Source organism: Pongo pygmaeus, chromosome 8 (genome assembly GCF_028885625.2).
Source record: "Pongo pygmaeus isolate AG05252 chromosome 8, NHGRI_mPonPyg2-v2.0_pri, whole genome shotgun sequence".
In the NCBI taxonomy this organism is placed as follows: Eukaryota; Metazoa; Chordata; class Mammalia; order Primates; family Hominidae; genus Pongo; species Pongo pygmaeus.
The window spans coordinates 121,712,528-121,731,840 of record NC_072381.2 but is presented as its reverse complement, the minus strand read 5'-3'; the positions used below and the strand labels follow the sequence as shown (position 1 = coordinate 121,731,840).

Genomic DNA, 19,313 nt, shown 5'->3' with positions numbered 1-19,313 from the left:
ATATTCCCCCAGGTATTCACTTGGTTTATTCCCTTACCTCTTTCAGGTCTTATTCAAAACTCGCCTTATCAATGAGGCTTTCCCTGGACATCTATGTAAAACTGTACCACACACCCCACTGCAACCCCACCCCTTACCTATCTATCCCTCTTCCCTCCCTTATTTTTCTCCACTCCCTCCCTCTCTCATACTGGAATGTAGGCTCCATGAGGGCAGGGATTTTTTTCTTCTTTTCTTGGTCACTACAGTAACACCAGGTCCTATAACAATGCCTGATACACAAAAAGTGCACAAGTATTACTGAATGAGTGAATAAACTAAGCACATTTCAGAAATACATTTGTAAGCAAATGTAGTTCCTCTCTCTGTGAAAGTTTATACTTTAGTGGAAGAAACAGACAGGAATCAAATAATCATACAAGTGTGTAATTACAATGCTTTGAAGAAAAAGCATAGAGGGCATTGAGAGAATATAACCAGAAGAGCTGACCTAATATGGAATTGGGAGGGTGGAGTATCACGGAAGGATTTCCTGAGGATGTAACATTTGAGCTGAGATCAGAAGAACGATGAAGTTAACTAGATCACTGGTCCCCAACCATTTTGGCACCAGGGACTGTTTTTGTGGAAGACAATTTTTCCATGGACCGGGGGAGGGAGAGGGGTGGCTTCAGGACGGTTCAATTGCATTACATTTATTGTGCACTTTATTTCTATTTTTATTACATTGTAATCTATAATGAAATAATCACACAACTCACCATAATGTAGAATCAGTGGGATCCCTGAGCTTGTTTTCCTGCAACTAGATCATCCCATCTGGGGGTGATGGGAGACAGTGGCAAATCATCAGCCATTAGATTCTCATAAGGAGCATGCAATCTCCATCCCTCACATGCACAGTTCACAAGAGGGTTTATGCTCGAGAATCTAATAACTGCTGCTGATCTGATAGGAGGTAGAGCTCAGGTGGTAATGTGAGTGATGGGGAGTTGCTGTAAATACAGATGAAGCTTTGCTCACTCACCCACCACTCACCTCCTGCTTTGTGGCTTGCTTCCTAACAGGCCATGGATCAGTACTGGCCCAGGGGTTGGGGACCCATAAACTAGATAAAGGATTAACAAAGTATTCCAAATAGAACACAGTCAACAGTCCTGAGGCAGGAGGAAGTGGGGTACAATCTAGGAACACAAAAGAGGGCACCATGCCTTTAGCACAAAGAAGCTGCTGGGTGAGGCTGGAAGGTGGAGAGGCGCTAGATGCTGCAGGGATGGCAAAACAGGTTGAAAAGCTTGGTTTGCCATATTTAAACAGAATATAACCTAAGAGGCTTAATACAATAGTACAGTATTAATAATATCTTTTTTAAAAATGGATGTTCACATTTTGGCAATCTCAAGGAGTAAGAATACGCTCCAATCCTGTGGTTAAAAAATAATAAATCAAAGATAATATCTGGCAGTCGGAAAAAAACACTAAGTAGCAGAAAATAGTATAAATATAAAAATGGCTATGAAGTTAAAAATGGAGATTATTCAAAACCCAATGAAACTGGCTGACTAATCATAGTTATGGGCTAAAAGCTCAGTGGGCAAGGTCAGAATGAAGGAAGAAAAAGGAGAAAAGTCAAATGCCAGAAAATAACAGATGTGGTGGCACGAATTAGAAGTGGGAATGGAAGAGCAAACACTGACAGGTAAGAAGACAAATGGAAGCTAAACTGCTCTGGGAAGTCAACAGTCTAATATCTGCTTAAAATTTGAACAACTTCTTTCTCCACCACCACCACCACCAAGAAGAGTAGCCACAAACAGTTTCATAGGTTAATTCTTTTGAACCCTGAATGAATAGATAATTATAGTATGTATATTTTTCCAAGCAGAGAAAGAAGAAAGTATCAGTACGCTTTTTGTGAAATCAACATAATACACACACAAAGATGAATCTCACATATACTGATGCAAAAATCTTAAAGATGTTATCAAATAAAATTCAGTAATACATTAGAAGACTAAGAGTGCACAGCTAAGTAAAGTTAGTGATAGGATATATATAAATAAAATTTATTACATCAATAGATTACAGTTGGAAATATGAATGTCTCAAAAAGGAGATGTAGTGGGAGGGAGGGAAGAATGGTGGAGGATACAACTAAACATAGAAAACCCAGTGAAATCAAGTTGTATCAGCTTCAACTAATGACAGTTTTTTCTTTGTTTTCCAATATTTACTGTGTTTCTAATTTTACTGGCAGATACTTTTAGAACACTGTTATATAATAGTGATGATATTGGATACCCTCCCTTATTACTAACCTTTATGGAAATACTTCTAGAGTTTCACTGTTAATCATGATGTCAGAGTGAAGCTCTCTCTCTCCTTCTTCCTCTCCTTTCACCTCTCCTCCACCATTTTTCCCTCCTTCCCCCTACATCGCCTTTTTAAAAACAATCATATGCTTTTCCAACTGTAATCTATTAATGTAATGAATTTTATTAATAGATATCCCATTTCTGTTCTTCCTTCTGCTCAACTCCTTACAATTTGGCTTTTGCCCTGCTTATTACCTCAGTCTGCTCCCTTTCCTGAAGGCCACCAATGACCTCTGATTGCTGCTTCTTAGTCCTTATTCTAGTTGACAGCTCAGCACCAATCAAAATGGGTTGATCATGCCTTCAAATACACTCTCCCTAGGTGACGTCAACTCCACTCAGTAACGTGTTCTGCCCATCTTTCATGAAGCTTTCTTAGACTCTTCACTCAAGTTTTTGAAAATCCTGAGGTTCTGCAGGGTACTGTCCATTTTCTTTCAATACATTCTCTCTAGGTGAGTCCCAAAATTTAATAGCTCTAGCCCAGAACTATCTCTGAGCTCTTGACTTAAATTACAACTATCTAATTGACATCTATACTCAAATCTCTCACTTGGCTAATCAGTATCATTCTTCAGACCTCAGTCTGAAGGCAACTCGTTCAAGGAAATCTTCCTTAACTTCCTAGTCCAGTTTAAGTCTACTTATACATGTTCTCATATCATCTTGTGCTTCTCCTTTTGAAGCAGTCATCAATTTATTATTATCTCATTCATACTGTTGGGGCCAGCACATTAATCAAAATAAAGTCCCTGCTATTAAAAAGATTAAAGTTTTATATGAAAATGTTATGAAATACCTAGAAACAGACTTTCTGAAAGAATAAAAAATCAACAATATCAGGTACTCTGAAAACAAATCTTTTAAAATAAATCCATATTTCTGGAAAAAGGGAACTAAACTAGAGGGCTCCGATAGTATTTGTGATATCAGGGACTTTTTTTTTCTTAATTTTATAGAGGAATAATTTACATAAAGTATATTCATTTAGAGCATACAGTTTCATGACTTTTGACAGTCACTGACACCTATGAAATGCCCACAGGCAAGAAACTGTACATTTCTATCAACCCCAAAAGATTCTTTGTGACCCTTCACAGTTCCATTTTGACCCAGGCAACCATTGATCTTGCTTGCTATTGCTGTAGGTTAGTTTGCACGTGTCTAGCTTCTTTTAATCACCATATTATTTTGAAATAGGTACATGTAGTGCGTCAGTAGAATTAGTCATTTTTATTGCCAAGTATTCCATTGCACAGATATGTCAATTTTGTTTAACCATTCACTTCCTTTTTTTTTTTTCTTTCTGAGACTAAGTCTCACTCTGTCACCCAGGCTGGAGTGCAATGGCGCGATTTCGGCTCACTGCAACCTCCGCCTCCTGGGTTCAAGCCATTCTCCTGCCTCAGCCTCCTGAGTAGCTGGGATTACAGGCATCCGCCACCATGCCCGACTAATTTTTTGTAGTTTTAGTAGGGACGGGGTTTCACTATGTTGGCCAGGCTGGTCTCAAACTCCTGACCTTGTGATCCGCCCACCTCGGCCTCCGAAACCATTCACTTCTTAACGGACATTTATGTTCAGTTTTTGACTACTGTGAATAAAACTGCCAAAACGTTAGGATATAGGTTTCATTCCTCTGGAGTATCTCATTGTGGAGTGGCTGGGCTGTATGGTAAATGTACATTTAGCTTGTTAAGAAACTGCAAAAGAATTTTCTAAAGTGATTGTACCATTCATTTTACATTCCCATCACTACCATACGAGTATCAGATGCTCCACATTCTCAGCAACATTTGGTATGGTCAGTCTTTTTAACTTTAATTAAGTGGATATACAGTGATATATCACTGCCGTTTTAATTTGTATTTTCCAAATGACTAAAGATATTGAGTATCTTTTCACATGTTCATTGGCCATTAGTACTCTATTGTGAAGTTCAACTTTTTTCCCTTTTATAATTGGCTTTTTGCCCTTCTTATTTTTTAAGTTGTTAGAGTTCATTATGTTCTGGATAACAGTACATTGGAAGATGTATTTAGTGCAAATATTCTCTCCAAGACTGTTGTTTGTCTTCTAATTTTCTTAAGTGTCTTTTCAATTTATTTTAAATCTGTTTTTCTTTTTACGATTCATGATTCTTGTCTCCCATCTAAGAAATCATTGCCTATTCCAAGATGGGAAAGATTTTCTCCTATGTTTTCTTCTAGGAAATTCATAATTTTAGCTTTTGTGTCTAGGTGTATGCCTATTTTGAGTTAATTTATAATACGGTGTGAAGAGTTAAGGATCATTGTTTTGCAATGGATGTCCAATTCTTCCAGCACCACTTATTGAAAATACTTTCCTTTTCCCACTGAACTGCCTTTCTATCTTTGTTGAAAACCAGTTGACAACATGCATTTCTATTTCTGTACTTTCTTCTGTTCCAGCTATTTATATGCCTATTTTTAAGGCAGTGACACATTATCTTGATTACTATAGAATTAGAGTAAATTTTGAAATCACAGAATATAAATCCTTAAATTTTATTCTTTTTAAAATTGTTTTGATTTTGTAAGTCATTTGTATTTCCATATACAAATGCATTGTTCTCATAGAAGATGATAGCTCCATGTCCCTGAAGACCTTCCAGTGGGACAAGATGTAGAGGTGGAAGATAGTGATATTGATGATCCTGACTCTGTGTAGGCCTAATGTGCATGTTTGTGTTTTAGGTTTTTTTTTTTTTTTTTTAGTTTCAAGTAAAAAAATAATTTCTAAGATAGAAGAAAGTTGTAGAATAAGGATATAAAGAAAAAAATTTTTTGTATATTCATACAATATGTGTTTTAAACTAAGTGTTATTAGAAGAGTCAAAAATAATAAAAGGTTTATAAAGTAAAAAAGTTACAGTAAGCTGAAGTTAATGTTAATTTACTTTTGAAGAAAAATTCTTTTTACAAACTTAGTGTAGCCTAAATACACAGTGTTTATAAAGTTTACAGTAGTGTACAGTAATGTTCTAGGCCTCCACATTCACACACCATTCACTCACTGACTCGCCCAGAGCAACTTCCAGTTCTACAAGCTCCATTCATGGTAAATACCCTGTAAAGGTGCCCTATAGAGATTTTTCAAATCATTTATACTGTATTTTTGCTGTACTTTTTCTAGATTTATATATGTTTAGGTAGACAAATACTTGCCATTGTGTTCCAACTGCCTACAGTCTTCAGTACAGTAACATTGAGTACAGGCTTACAGCCTAGGAGCAATAGGCTATACCATATAGCCCAGGTGTGTAATAGGTTATCCCATCCAGGTTTGTGTAAGTACAATCTATGATGTTCACACGATGATACTGACTAAGAATGCATTTCTCAGAACATATCCCCATTATTAAAGTGATGCATGATTGCAAATGGATTCAAGTGTATCATTTTATTATTAGTTTTCTGTCTGTTCTGTGTTTTTGTTCCCCTCTTTCCCTTTCCCACTTTCTTTCAGATTAAATGTATATTTTAGGCTGTCTTTTTAATTTCTATATTGTCCTTTTAGCTATTTGTTTTTGGATTCTTTCCTTAATGGTTGTTCTGGAATTAAAATAAACAACTTTGGTAGCCTTACTACAAGATGCCCTCCTTGCCTTCATTCTCACCACTAAGAAATGTCTTGAGGGTAAAGAAAAAATCCAATATTCTTAAGAAATCATAAAGACTAAATCTAGCATGTAAATTAAAAACCCTTTCCTATGACCTCAGAAAAATCCAAGGTGATGCCTCAGAGAACCATTCAGTCAAACTATAGAGCCATTCAAACTATAGGGCCATATAGGGCCAAGAAGTTTAAGAATATTGTCTCAGTAGTTTTAGCAAAAGGCCAAAGTATAAAAGGGCTTATCTCAAAGAAATTTGTAGTGGTGGCTTTTCCCTAATGAAATGAGCCTCAGTAGGATTCATGTGAGACCCACAAAGTTTTTAAGAGCACTGTATTTACATAAACACAGTGAGCTTGGACTGAAATGGACAGAGGCAGTAAAAAAAAGGAGTGATATGCAACTTTTACAGAATGGAAGCAGGCAGAGAAGGACAATTGCAAACACCAGCTATCTTTTATATATATATGTTTAAAAAAAAAAAAAAAAAAAAAGGAATGACCAGAGAAGGGAAATAGGAGCACAGAGAGTAGTGCCAAGAGTCATGGGGAATCATTCCCAGGAGGGAGGATGACTGAGTCCTAATCAAGGGAAGTCCAATACTTGCTTGGCTCAATTTCAGAATTGCTATGTAACAATGACTCCAGTTTTTCCGCTTTCTGAACAGAAGTGTCACTAGTGATTATCCTATGCCTATCTCACCATAGTATATTGGGAATGTGAAGGGCAACTGTTTCTTTGGCTGAGGTCTTCAGATCAAGAAGACATGTACTCAAGGAGTTACATAAGCAACTACATCCAAGGAGCCTCATGTGCAATTGAACCTAGTTTAGATGAGGAAATACTGGACATTAAGCTAATGCTATAATAGAATCTCTGAAGTTGGAAAACTGATTTATCCTTGACTTTCCCTATTTGGCAACTGCTTTAATTCAGGATCTTATCAAAGACTGCAATAACCCACATACTAGTTGCATTAGTCCATTCTTGCACTACTATAAAGAACTACCCAAGACTGGGTAATTCATTAAAAAAAAAAAAAGAAGAGAGATTTACTTAGCTCATGGTTCTGGAAGCTATAGAGGGAACATGGCTGGGGAGGCCTCAGAAAACTTAAAATCATGGTGGAAGGCAAAGGGGAAGCGGGAACATCTTACATGGCCAGAGCAGGAAGAACAGAGAGAAGCAGGAGGTGCTACATACTTTTAAACCACCAAATCTCACGATAACTCACTCAATGTCATGAGAATAGCACCAAAGCGGAAACCTGCCCCCATGAGCCAATCACCTCCCACCAGGCCCAACCTCCAACATTAAGGATTACAATTTGACATGACATTTGCGTGGGGACACAGACCCAAACCTTCACTAGTGTTCCTGAAATAAAACTCTCTCCACTCCACTGTGTAAACTTATTTCCTAGCTTCTACTGGATTGTTAGAGGATTATGGCACCAATCCTAACCCCTACTGTAGCTTCCATCACAATGTGCTGTAAATGTCTGCTTACATATTTTTTTCCTCCACTTTTTATTGTTATATCTTCAAGACCTAGAACAGTGCCTATCACATAACAGATATTTATTTATTAAATGAATGACCAAATGCTCATGTCACATGTACTTCTAAATCATTTGAAACTGCTCACAATAGAAGATACATCTTCATTAGATCAATAAAAGTAAAAGAATCACTATGCAATAACCCAATTTGCTCATGAAAAAGTTAAATTTTTGGAAAATTCATTCATTCAAAATAAGTTATTTTCATTAATGCAAGACAATGAGGTGATAATATTTATTCATACCACTTTTCAAAATGTTTGCTTGGTTTTCTAAGTCAGATATTTCAATCTTGACATTTTCTTTCATCAAAAGCTCTCTTTTCTTTGTTATTTCATACTCATTATTAAAGTCTGTAATTTCCTTAATAAATTTGTCTTCCTCCTCTATCATTTGTTTCTTTATAGCCTCCTGAAAAACATAAATAAAAGATCAAATATAGGTGTTAGTTGCAATAATATTTTTCCTTAATTATTTAAAATATAATCATTTGGAATTATTAACAATGAAAGTATATAGTTATACTTCCTGGTATTATGGCAAAAATGTTTTTTTCTCGTAGTAATATTAATAAAAAACTGAAGCTATTATATAGTTAACAACTATCTTCAGATGAAAGATTTAATCTTAAAAGTTTTGGGAGAATTATTGAGGTAGATATTCTACCACTCATCATTATATCTGTTTATTTGTGTATTAAAATTCAGAATCATATTACATTTTATAATTATAATATAAAACTGGAGAGTAAAGTAATTAAATGGCCAAACCGAAAAACTAAAATTTACACTTAAAGGAATTACTGCTTTACAGGAAAACAAACAAACAAACAAGGATAGCCAAGAAAACCTTTTAAAATGTGGATGATGAAAGCAAAATTATATATTCACTTCAAAATCAGTTTTAAATAATAGTTTACATTTTATGAAGTACCAATGTGACAGAGAAATAAGAATTTCCAAAAACTGTGGACAATGCAAAAACCTAAACTCTTTGACAATGCTAGAATATAAACATTACCATATTTTTCTAAGCTATGTCAGAACCAAGGGTGTTGGTTCTGACTTCAGATATGTATTTTTAATATCTTTAAATGTATTTTCTTTAAAATGTCAATTAATCACAAGTCATATTTCTAAATTGGCCCTGTCATTCAAAACTATTGCTCAGGCTGTTGGCTCTGGGTTAACAGAAAAAGATTAACAATATCCATCCTTTTAGCCAGTAATATGCCTAAAGTGTGAAACTTTCTGCCTTTCAAAAGGATTTTATCCAAGGTCTCAATGCTTGAGCAATTCAAATCAGTTCCACTGTTTCTTTTGTGCTTATTACAACTGAAAATAATTGCTATATTACATCCCTACCCATACACTTCTTTCAAACTGTATTACTCTACCAATTGGTTTTAAATAGCACTTAATACTTTCCTGTATCTGAGCAGTACTACCTGCTAATATGCACATGGATAATTTTCTAAAAGTATGCTTAAGTATATTTGAATACTTTTTTACATAATTAGTTAAATAGATTTTTCTAGGTGGCTGGAAACTTACAAAAGTTTGAAGAAGCATATTCCTATGGTTTGTAATTTCACTGTACTGTTTTTCTAAGGCATTTTCATGAGCTTTAAAAAGCTGTAAGAGGAAGGATTTTTCAAAAAACTGTTGAACCTTCAAAGTACAAAAGCAGAAATCAGAATAAAACAATTAATTAGACATTTTAGAGTGCCTTAGGTAACAGAACAGATTTGTCTAGTATAAAATATATTCTGTATTAATCTTTAACATGCAAAATAAAATTAGCATCAAACATCTTATTTTATATACACTATCTTGTATTATTTTTTAAGTACTTTATAGTTACAATTTTATAATCTCTTCCCCCAATAAGACTATAGGCTCCTCAAGGGCAGAGAATGTGCTTTCTTTTTCCTCTCAATACCTAGAAGAATTCTTAGCTTAGGTACTAACGCTTTTTGAATACACACATTGAAATCTGCTTTAAGACTGTTTGTTTTTCGATAATAAGTTTCTATTTTCACAGTTTATAAGGAATATATGAATGAATAAATCATGTACATAATATAACTAATAAAATAATAAGATAAAATCTACAAAGCAGAGGCAAAAACCCAGTCCCATGGTTATAGTTATATCAAATAAAAAACGAGTCTGCTAAAGACCTTAAATGGGTTTTGAGAACTCATTTTTTATTTTAATACTTCATTTGGTTCTAAGTAGCAAAAGGTATAATAAACATTAATGTTAGACATGCAACTGTTATTTCATTTGGACCTTAAAAAATAACATCTCCTGAGAGATGAATATTGAAACGAAGTCAGGAAGCTTTAATATATGAAAGCTAAAAATGATGCTGGACTGGAAATACTGTAATTTTTCTACTATGTTCAGTATTAGCCCTCATAAGAAAGCATCGTTTCCAGTTTGGGGCTGTTCCCATCTCCATAGAGAAAAGAAAAAGGATATAAATTCAACTTAAATTGCAGAAAGCAAGATTTATGGTAGTTATAAGAACTTCCTCAAGGTGAGAGACAGGTTGTGAAATCTCTGTCCCAGAAGATATTGAATAGTAAAGAGCTTAGAAATAGTCTAGTCCAGAGGCAAAAGGGTTGGCTTAAGAGACAGTTTGAAATATTATGGCTAAAACGTCCTAGAAATATTGACATTAAAAAAGTAGCTGAAATTTTCAAAACCAGAAAATACGATCTTACACTTATATAAGATCGTAGCCCATCTGCCCATGTCTTCAGTACTTGGTACGTTTTCATCAACCCAATTTTAAGAAAGGCATCAATAGAGAAAGATTAGAGAGGTACAATTCACATAATCAAAGGAACTGAGATAATATTTTAAAGATTGGGGGAAGGAATAATAGGGTGGTTAGTATTTTTCTGTCTCAGAAGACAGAAATTAGAAAACATATGGCCAAATCTATAAAATCATATAGAAATTTATAACAAGGGAAACTAGAGTATGATCATGAGATCTACCACATTTATTCAGAATAAAAAATATTTCGTGACTATTTAATACTTATTATGTAAATGATAATAAAATGAGGTCCAGAGAAGTTAAACACCTTAACAAAGGCTATATAACTAATTAGAGGCAAATCCAGGACTAAAATCCAGGTCTTCTGCCTTTCTTTCTCCTAAATCATGATGTGAGCATGGAAATGTCAGAACTATTTCAAAGTAATGAAACGATAATTCTAGAGCTAAAAAGAGATGTGTGTGATGGTGAGTTGAAAATATATAAGGTCAATAAACATTTAAGGAAATTACCAAGTCCTAGATCCACCAGAGCTTACTGAGAATGGTGTTTGCAGTATATACCTAACTCTGAGTTACTGTTGTGGACGTTGCCCAGGAATGTCCACAAAAAATGCTTTAGAGACCAAATAATGCACTGGATAAATGTGGGTTTAATCTACTAAGGTATTTCAAGTATTATGCCCTTCAGGAATGCAATTCATGAATTCTAAGTCCACGTATACCACTCACCTGTTGTAAAAGATCTATGTCAAACCCAAAACTCAAAAATGAGGAAAATATTACTTATCAAACTAACGAATTTCTAAATGAGACTTAAGCAAATCTATTATTCAAATTCAGGAAAGCCTTATGTTAAAGACTCAGAAATTAAGGTGCTATCTTTCAGCTATCAATGATTAAGAGCTTAAATTACCACTAAGCCCACATCTTCTTTCTTAAAAGGGAGAATAACCAATATTAAGAAGAGCTAGGTGACATATTGGCACTTAACCAGAATATTTCATCATTACCTAAAAAATGAAATCTATATCCCAAAAACTAAAAAGCAGACAGCTGTTCTAAAGATTTATAAAAAGGGCATATCCATAATTTTCCTCTTCCCTAAAATTTTATGTAAATCATCCATTTTAAGTTCTCTGCTTCTTTGTTTTTATTTTTATTATTAGTTTATCTCCTCTTCATTCCCTTTCTGTCTTACTTTCTGTCTTTATCGTTTACTTCCATATTTGCCTCTTTTAATCCAGATCTAAAGAGTCCCAGAGAGTCAATAACTACAGAAAGATTACGGTACATTAATCTTCAAATTTACATAGGATCTATGGTTAAAAAATGTTAACACAAAAGTCTTGGTAAGTATGAGAAGTAGAATGACGGAGAAAGCGGCAGGAGTTTGGGAAAGTTAAAGTCAGGAAGGACAAGAATAGAGGCCCATAATATACTGCTTCACATTGTTAAGTACATCAATAGATCAAGGTTGCAGAAGCTAGATGAAGCCTATTATTATTAATATATTGCCTTCATATTTTAGTGGAACTAAGAAAACAAAAACTTTTGAATGTGCCCAGTTCCTCTTTGTTAAGTTACTAACTCTTCAGAAATAAAATAGCTTTTCACAGTCTCCTATTCGTAGAATGTTTCAGATGGTTCCTTTTGTTCTTATTGTTGTCCCAAGTGATTTCTTAAGTTATTTTTTATGTTCCTGCGTTTGAAAACTAAATCTACTGATATGTAAAATTTAAGTAAATATTCCAAATATAACCCTGAATGTATTGATAGGATCAAAAGATGAATAAATAATCATCAGAAAATCTTCTCACCTCTTTTTTGTTACAAAGGTAATGGGTGGACATCAGAGTTGGGAAGATAATACACAAAATGTTAGAGTATGACATAAAAATATTTCTAAATATATCGAGTCAGGTTTGAACTGAGGCAATATTTTATATCTATGTAGCTTGAACCATTTATTTTATAGTAAATAAAAACTTAAAAATCCATTGCTTCTGTGTCCTAAGTTACCCACTAAGATCCCAAAAGAATACAGACAATATGAAGAAAAGGGTGTGAAGTTCCTAATGGCAGTGATAAAATTTTCTCTTTTTCATTTCTATCTGTCCTCCTACTAGAAATGAAAAAATATATTTGCACACAGCCTTAAAGTGATAGGCCAGACATAGTGGCTCACACCTGTAATCCCAGCACTTTGGGAGGCCGAGACGGGTGGATCACCTGGTCAGGAGTTTGAGACCAGCCTGGCCAACATGGTGAAATCCCCCTCTACTAAAAATACAAAAATCAGCCAGGTGCAGTGGGGGCACCCATAATCCCAGCTACTCAGGAGGCTGAGGCAGAATAATTTCTTGAATCCGGGAGGCAGAGGTTGCAGTGAGCCAAGATTGTGCCACTGCACTCCAGCCTGGGTGACGAGAGTGGAACTCTGTTTAAAAAAAAAAAAAAAAAACTAGACTCAAATAGCCAAGGTTTGTCAGAAAATACTGCTGTTTTGGAAAATTCTAATTTATAGTAGTGCCAACTCCCTGGTTAATTCTGCTTCTCTCAGCAATAAAGTCTGTTTTTCCTTTCCTTGTTTTATTCCTCTTGGGATATTTGATTTTTTAATGGAGCTTATAGTTTTCTCAGTGAGCTGACTTATCTGGTCAACTAGGTCAGTTTTCAGCAAAGCCATGATTTGTGACTTTTCACTACTCTTGCTGCCTGGGTGCCTTTAGGTATTTTTCTGCCAGAAGAACTTAAAAATTGAAAATGACTGAGGATTTAAAATTAATGTTAGGGTCTAAGCAAGCAAAGTACACAGGTCCTCTTTGTTGTGGTTGCTGTTGTTAAAAACAATCTCAGCCTTTAGGAACTGACATTTTGCTGATTAAATAATCTGCCCCATAGCATAATAGGCAACTTTACATTTTAAAAAAAACTAAGAGTTATGTAGAAAATTTCACATTCCTAAAACCATAACAATTGGGAAAAATATATCATTATTATGACTATATGATAAAAGACATTCTAAATACTAAGTTACATTAATGAATATTGTATTGATAGCAGATATTAAGGTTTTTGTAAAAAAGATCTATCTTTATACTTTCCCAAATCACAGAGGCAATGCTTAAAGAATAACTTACTATGACATAATAATCCTAATATAGTTAGCAAGGAAGGAAATAACCGCCTGACAATGGCTTATAAGGCTTTACATGATTTTCACCCCCTCACTCCCTCTCCAGCCATCTCTCCTGTCAGTCACCTCCTCACTTGCCCCATTCCAGCCACAGTGGCCTTATGATTATTACATATGTATCATATGTAATATATATAATATATACTACATACTATTATATATAATATAAAATATAATACATATATAATATATTTATACATATTAAATATCATATACAAATATATATTTTTGTTGTTGTTGAAATGGAGTCTTACTCTTGTCGCCCAGGCTGGAGTGCAGTGGCACGATCTTGGCTCACTGCAACCTCCACCTCGCGGATTCAAGCAATTCTCCTGCCTCAGCCTCCCAGGTAGCTGGGATTACAGGGGCACAACACCATGCCTGGCTAATTTTTGTATTTTTAGTAGAGACAGGGTTTCGCCACGTTGGCCAGGCTGGTCTCAAACTCCTGACCTCAGGTGATCCACCCCCTTGGCCTCTCAAAGTGCTGGGATTACAAATGTGAGCCACTGCTCCTGGCCCCATTATTATATATGAATCCAAGAAAATATACAGAGAAACTGTCAAGAAATAAAAAAAGGGTTTAGTAAAGAAGCTAGTAACAAAATAAATACCAAAATCTATTCTAGTTACCAACAACAAACAGAAAAAAGCATGGAAAATATCCCATTCATGACAGCAAAATCAAGACAAACAAAATATACAAATAAGAAATATCTGAGACCTGTATGAAAAACTTCTACTGAGGAACATAAACGAAAATCTGAATAAACAGAAAAAGATGTTATATTCTTAAGTGTGACTCAGAGTTATAAAGACATCAATTCTTCATGTTCAGTTCATCAACATCAATTCATCAATTCATGTTGTAATAAATGACAACATGAAATTAGTGCAATCTTAATGAAAACCCCAATGATTTTGGTTCTTTTTTAATTTGGCAAAATGATTTTCAAATTTATCTAGAAATATAAACCATGAAAAGAATCAGGAAAATTCTGAAAAAGAAATTACCCTTCCAGAGGGCCAAAGACATTTTGAAGCTAATATATTTAAGCCAATAATACACTGGTGCCAAAACAAATAGATTAATAGTATAGAATATATAAAACAGATACAAGTATAGATATACACATGCACATGCAAAATACTGTATCATAAAGACAGTGTTTCCAATCAATGGGGAACATGTGACATTAATCAGGTGACAACAGTCATTTTTCTTTAAAATATTTTAAAAAAGAAAACCACTATAAAAGTATTAGAGGAGGGGGAGGAGCCAAGATGGCCGAATAGGAACAGCTCCGGTCTACAGCTCCCAGCGCGAGCGACGCAGAAGACGGGTGATTTCTGCATTTCCATCTGAGGTACCGTGTTCATCTCACTAGGGAGTGCCAGAGAGTGGGCACAGGTCAGTGGGTGAGTGCACCGTGCGCCAGCCGAAGCAGGGGCGAGGCATTGCCTCACTCGGGAAGCGCAAGGGGTCAGGGAGTTCCCCTTCCAGGGGTGACAAACGGCACCTGGAAAATCGGGCCACTCCCACCCGAATACTGTGCTTTTCCGACGGGCTTAGGAAACGGTGCCCCAGGAGAATATAGCCCACACCTGGCTCAGAGGGTCCTACGCCCACGGAGTCTCGCTGATTGCTAGCACAGCAGTCTGAGATCAAACAGCAAGTCGGCAGCGAGGCTGGGGGAGAGGCGCCCGCCATTGCCCAGGCTCGCTTAGGTAAACAAAGCAGCCTGGAAGCTTGAACTGGGTGGAGCCCACCACAGCTCAAGGAGGCCTGCCTGCCTCTGTAGGCTCCACCTCTGGGGGCAGGGCACAGACAAACAAAAAGACAGCAGTAACCTCTGCAGACTTAAATGTCCCTGTCTGACAGCTTTGAGGAGAGCAGTGGTTCTCCCAGCACGCAGCTGGAGATCTGAGAACGGGCTGACTGCCTCCACAAGTGGGTCCCTGACCCCTGACCCCCGAGCAGCCTAACTGGGAGGCACCCCCCAGCGGGGGCAGACTGACACCTCACACGGCCGGCCAGGTACTCCAACAGACCTGCAGCTGAGGGTCCTGTCTGTTAGAAGGAAAACTAACAGAAAGGACACCCACACCAAAAACCCACCTGTACATCACCATCATCAAAGACCAAAAGTAGATAAAACCACAAAGATGGGGAAAAAACAGAGCAGAGCAGAAAAACTGGAAACTCTAAAAAGCAGAGTACCTCTCCTCCTCCAAAGGAACGCAGTTCCTCACCAGCAACGGAACAAAGCTGGACGGAGAATGACTTCGACGAGCTGAGAGAAGAAGGCTTCAGACGATCAAATTACTCCGAGCTACGGGAGGATATTCAAACCAAAGGCAAAGAAGTTGAAAACTTTGAAAAAAATTTAGAAGAATGTATAACTAGAATAACCAATACAGAGAAGTGCTTAAAGGAGCTGATGGAGCTGAAAACCAAGGCTCGAGAACTACGTGAAGAATGCAGAAGCCTCAGGAGCCGATGCGATCAAATGGAAGAAAGGGTATCAGCCCTGGAAGACGAAATGAATGAAATGAAGCGAGAAGGGAAGTTTAGAGAAAAAAGAATAAAAAGAAACGAGCAAAGCCTCCAAGAAATGTGGGACTATGTGAAAAGACCAAATCTATGTCTGATTGGTGTACCTGAAAGTGACGGGGAGAATGGAAACAAGTTGGAAAACACTCTGCAGGATATTATCCAGGAGAACTTCCCCAATCTAGCAAGGCAGGCCAACATTCAGATTCAGGAAATACAGAGAACGCCACAAAGATACTCCTCGAGAAGAGCAACTCCAAGACACATAATTGTCAGATTCACCAAAGTTGAAATGTAGGAAAAAATGTTAAGGGCAGCCAGAGAGAAAGGTCGGGTTACCATCAAAGGGAAGCCCATCAGACTAACAGCAGATCTCTCGGCAGAAACCCTACAAGCCAGAAGAGAGTGGGGGCCAATATTCAACATTCTTAAAGAAAAGAATTTTCAACCCAGAATTTCATATCCTGCCAAACTAAGCTTCATAAGTGAAGGAGAAATAAAATACTTTACAGACAAGCAAATGCTGAGAGATTTTGTCACCACCAGGCCTTCCCTAAAAGAGCTCCTGAAGGAAGTGCTAAACATGGAAAGGAACAACCGGTATCAGCCACTGCAAAATCATACCGAAATGTAAAGACCATCGAGACTAGGAAGAGACTGCATCAACTAACGAGCAAAATAACCAGCTAACATCATAATGACAGGATCAGATTCACACATAACAATATTAACTTTAAATGTAAATGGACTAAATGCTCCAATTAAAAGACACAGACTGGCAAATTGGATAAAGACTCAAGACCCATCAGTGTGCTGTATTCAGGAAACCCATCTCACATGCAGAGACACACATAGGCTCAGAATAAAAGGATGGAGGAAGATCTACCAAGCAAATGGAAAACAAAAAAAGGCAGGGGTTGCAATCCTAGTCTCTGATAAAACAGACTTTAAACCAACAAAGATCAAAAGAGACAAAGAAGGCCATTACATAATGGTAAAGGGATTAATTCAACAAGAAGAGCTAACTATCCTAAATATATATGCACCCAATACAGGAGCACCCAGATTCATAAAGCAAGTCCTGAGTGACCTACAAAGAGACTTAGACTCCCACACATTAATAATGGGAGACTTTAACACCCCACCGTCAACATTAGACAAATCAACGAGACAGAAAGGCAACAAGGATACCCAGGAATTGAACTCAGCTCTGCACCAAGCAGACCTAATAGACATCTACAGAACTCTCCACCCCAAATCAACAGAATATACATTTTTTTCAGCACCACACCACACCTATTCCAAAATTGACCATATACTTGGAAGTAAAGCTCTCCTCAATAAATGTAAAAGAACAGAAATTATAACAAACTATCTCTCAGATCACAGTGCAATCAAGCTAGAACTCAGGATTAAGAATCTCACTCAAAACCGCTCAACTACGTGGAAACTGAACAACCTGCTCCTGAATGACTACTGGGTACATAACGAAATGAAGGCAGAAATAAAGATGTTCTTTGAAACCAACGAGAACCAAGACACAACATACCAGAATCTCTGGGATGCATTCAAAGCAGTGTGTAGAGGGAAATTTATAGCACTAAATGCCCACAAGAGAAAGCAGGAAAGATCCAAAATTGACACCCTAACATCACAATTAAAAGAACTAGAAAAGCAAGAGCAAACACATTCAAAAGCTAGCAGAAGGCAAGAAATAACTAAAATCAGAGCAGAACTGAAGGAAATAGAGACACAAAAAACCCTTCAAAAAATTAATGAATCCAGGAGCTGGTTTTTTGAAAGGATCAACAAAATTGATAGACCGCTAGCAAGATTAATAAAGAAAAAAAGAGAGAAGAATCAAATAGATGCAATAAAAAATGATAAAGGGGATATCACCACCGATCCCACAGAAATACAAACTACCATCAGAGAATACTACAAATACCTCTACGCAAATAAACTAGAAAATCTAGAAGAAATGGATAAATTCCTCAACACATACACCCTCCCAAGACTAAACCAGGAAGAAGTTGAATCTCTGAATAGACCAATAACAGGAGCTGAAATTGTGGCAATAATCAATAGCTTACCAACCAAAAAAAGTCCAGGACCAGATGGGTTCACAGCCGAATTCTACCAGAGGTACAAGGAGGAACTGGTACCATTCCTTCTGAAACTACTCCAATCAATAGAAAAAGAGGGAATCCTCCCTAACTCATTTTATGAGGCCAGCATCATCCTGATACCAAAGCCTGGCAGAGACACAACAAAAAAAGAGAATTTTAGACCAATATCCTTGATGAACATTGATGCAAAAATCCTCAATAAAATACTGGCAAACAGAATCCAGCAGCACATCAAAAAGCTTATCCACCATGATCAAGTGGGCTTCATCCCTGGGATGCAAGGCTGGTTCAATATACGCAAATCAATAAATGTAATCCAGCATATAAACAGAACCAAAGACAAAAACCACATGATTATCTCAATAGTTGCAGAAAAGGCCTTTGGCAAAATTCAACAACCCTTCATGCTAAAAACTCTCAATAAATTAGGTATTGATGGGACGTATCTCAAAATAATAAGAGCTATTTATGACAAACCCACAGCCAATATCATACTGAATGGGCAAAAACTGGAAGCATTCCCTTTAAAAACTGGTACAAGACAGGGATGCCCTCTCTCACCACTTCTATTCAACATAGTGTTGGAAGTTCTGGCCAGGGCAATTAGGCAGGAGAAGGAAATCAAGGGTATTCAAGTAGGAAAAGAGGAAGTCAAATTGTCCCTGTTTGCAGATGACATGATAGTATATCTAGAAAACCCCATTGTCTCAGCCCAAAATCTCCTTAAGCTGATAAGCAACTTCAGCAAAGTCTCAGGATACAAAATCAATGTACAAAAATCACAAGCATTCTTATACATCAATAACAGACAAACAGAGAGCCAAATCATGAGTGAACTCCCATTCACAATTGCTTCAAAGAGAATAAAATACCTAGGAATCCAACTTACAAGGGATGTGAAGGACCTCTTCAAGGAGAACTACAAACCACTGCTCAAGGAAATAAAAGAGGATACAAACAAATGGAAGAACATTCCATGCTCATGGGTAGGAAGAATCAATATCATGAAAATGGCCATCCTTCCCAAGGTAATTTACAGATTCAATGCCATCCCCATCAAGTTACCA

At 36.6% G+C, this 19,313-nt stretch overlaps 1 protein-coding gene across 7 annotated transcripts in view; it reads right to left on the bottom strand.

Moving 5' to 3' along the window:
• Nucleotides 1-19,313, bottom strand: part of CCDC172 (coiled-coil domain containing 172) — a 61,765-nt gene that overhangs the window by 30,041 nt on the left and 12,411 nt on the right. For 4 of the 7 annotated variants that reach the window (XM_054436452.1, XM_054436457.1, XM_054436453.2 and 1 more), the window contains exons 4-5: nucleotides 9,127-9,243; nucleotides 7,819-7,984 (exon numbers count right to left, since the gene is read on the bottom strand). In XM_054436452.1, coding sequence (XP_054292427.1) covers nucleotides 7,819-7,984; nucleotides 9,127-9,243 — 283 coding nt within the window. The remainder of the gene's footprint in view (nucleotides 1-7,818; nucleotides 7,985-9,126; nucleotides 9,244-19,313) is intronic. The other 3 variants (XM_054436455.1, XM_054436456.1, XM_054436454.1) reach the window with 2 other exon arrangements.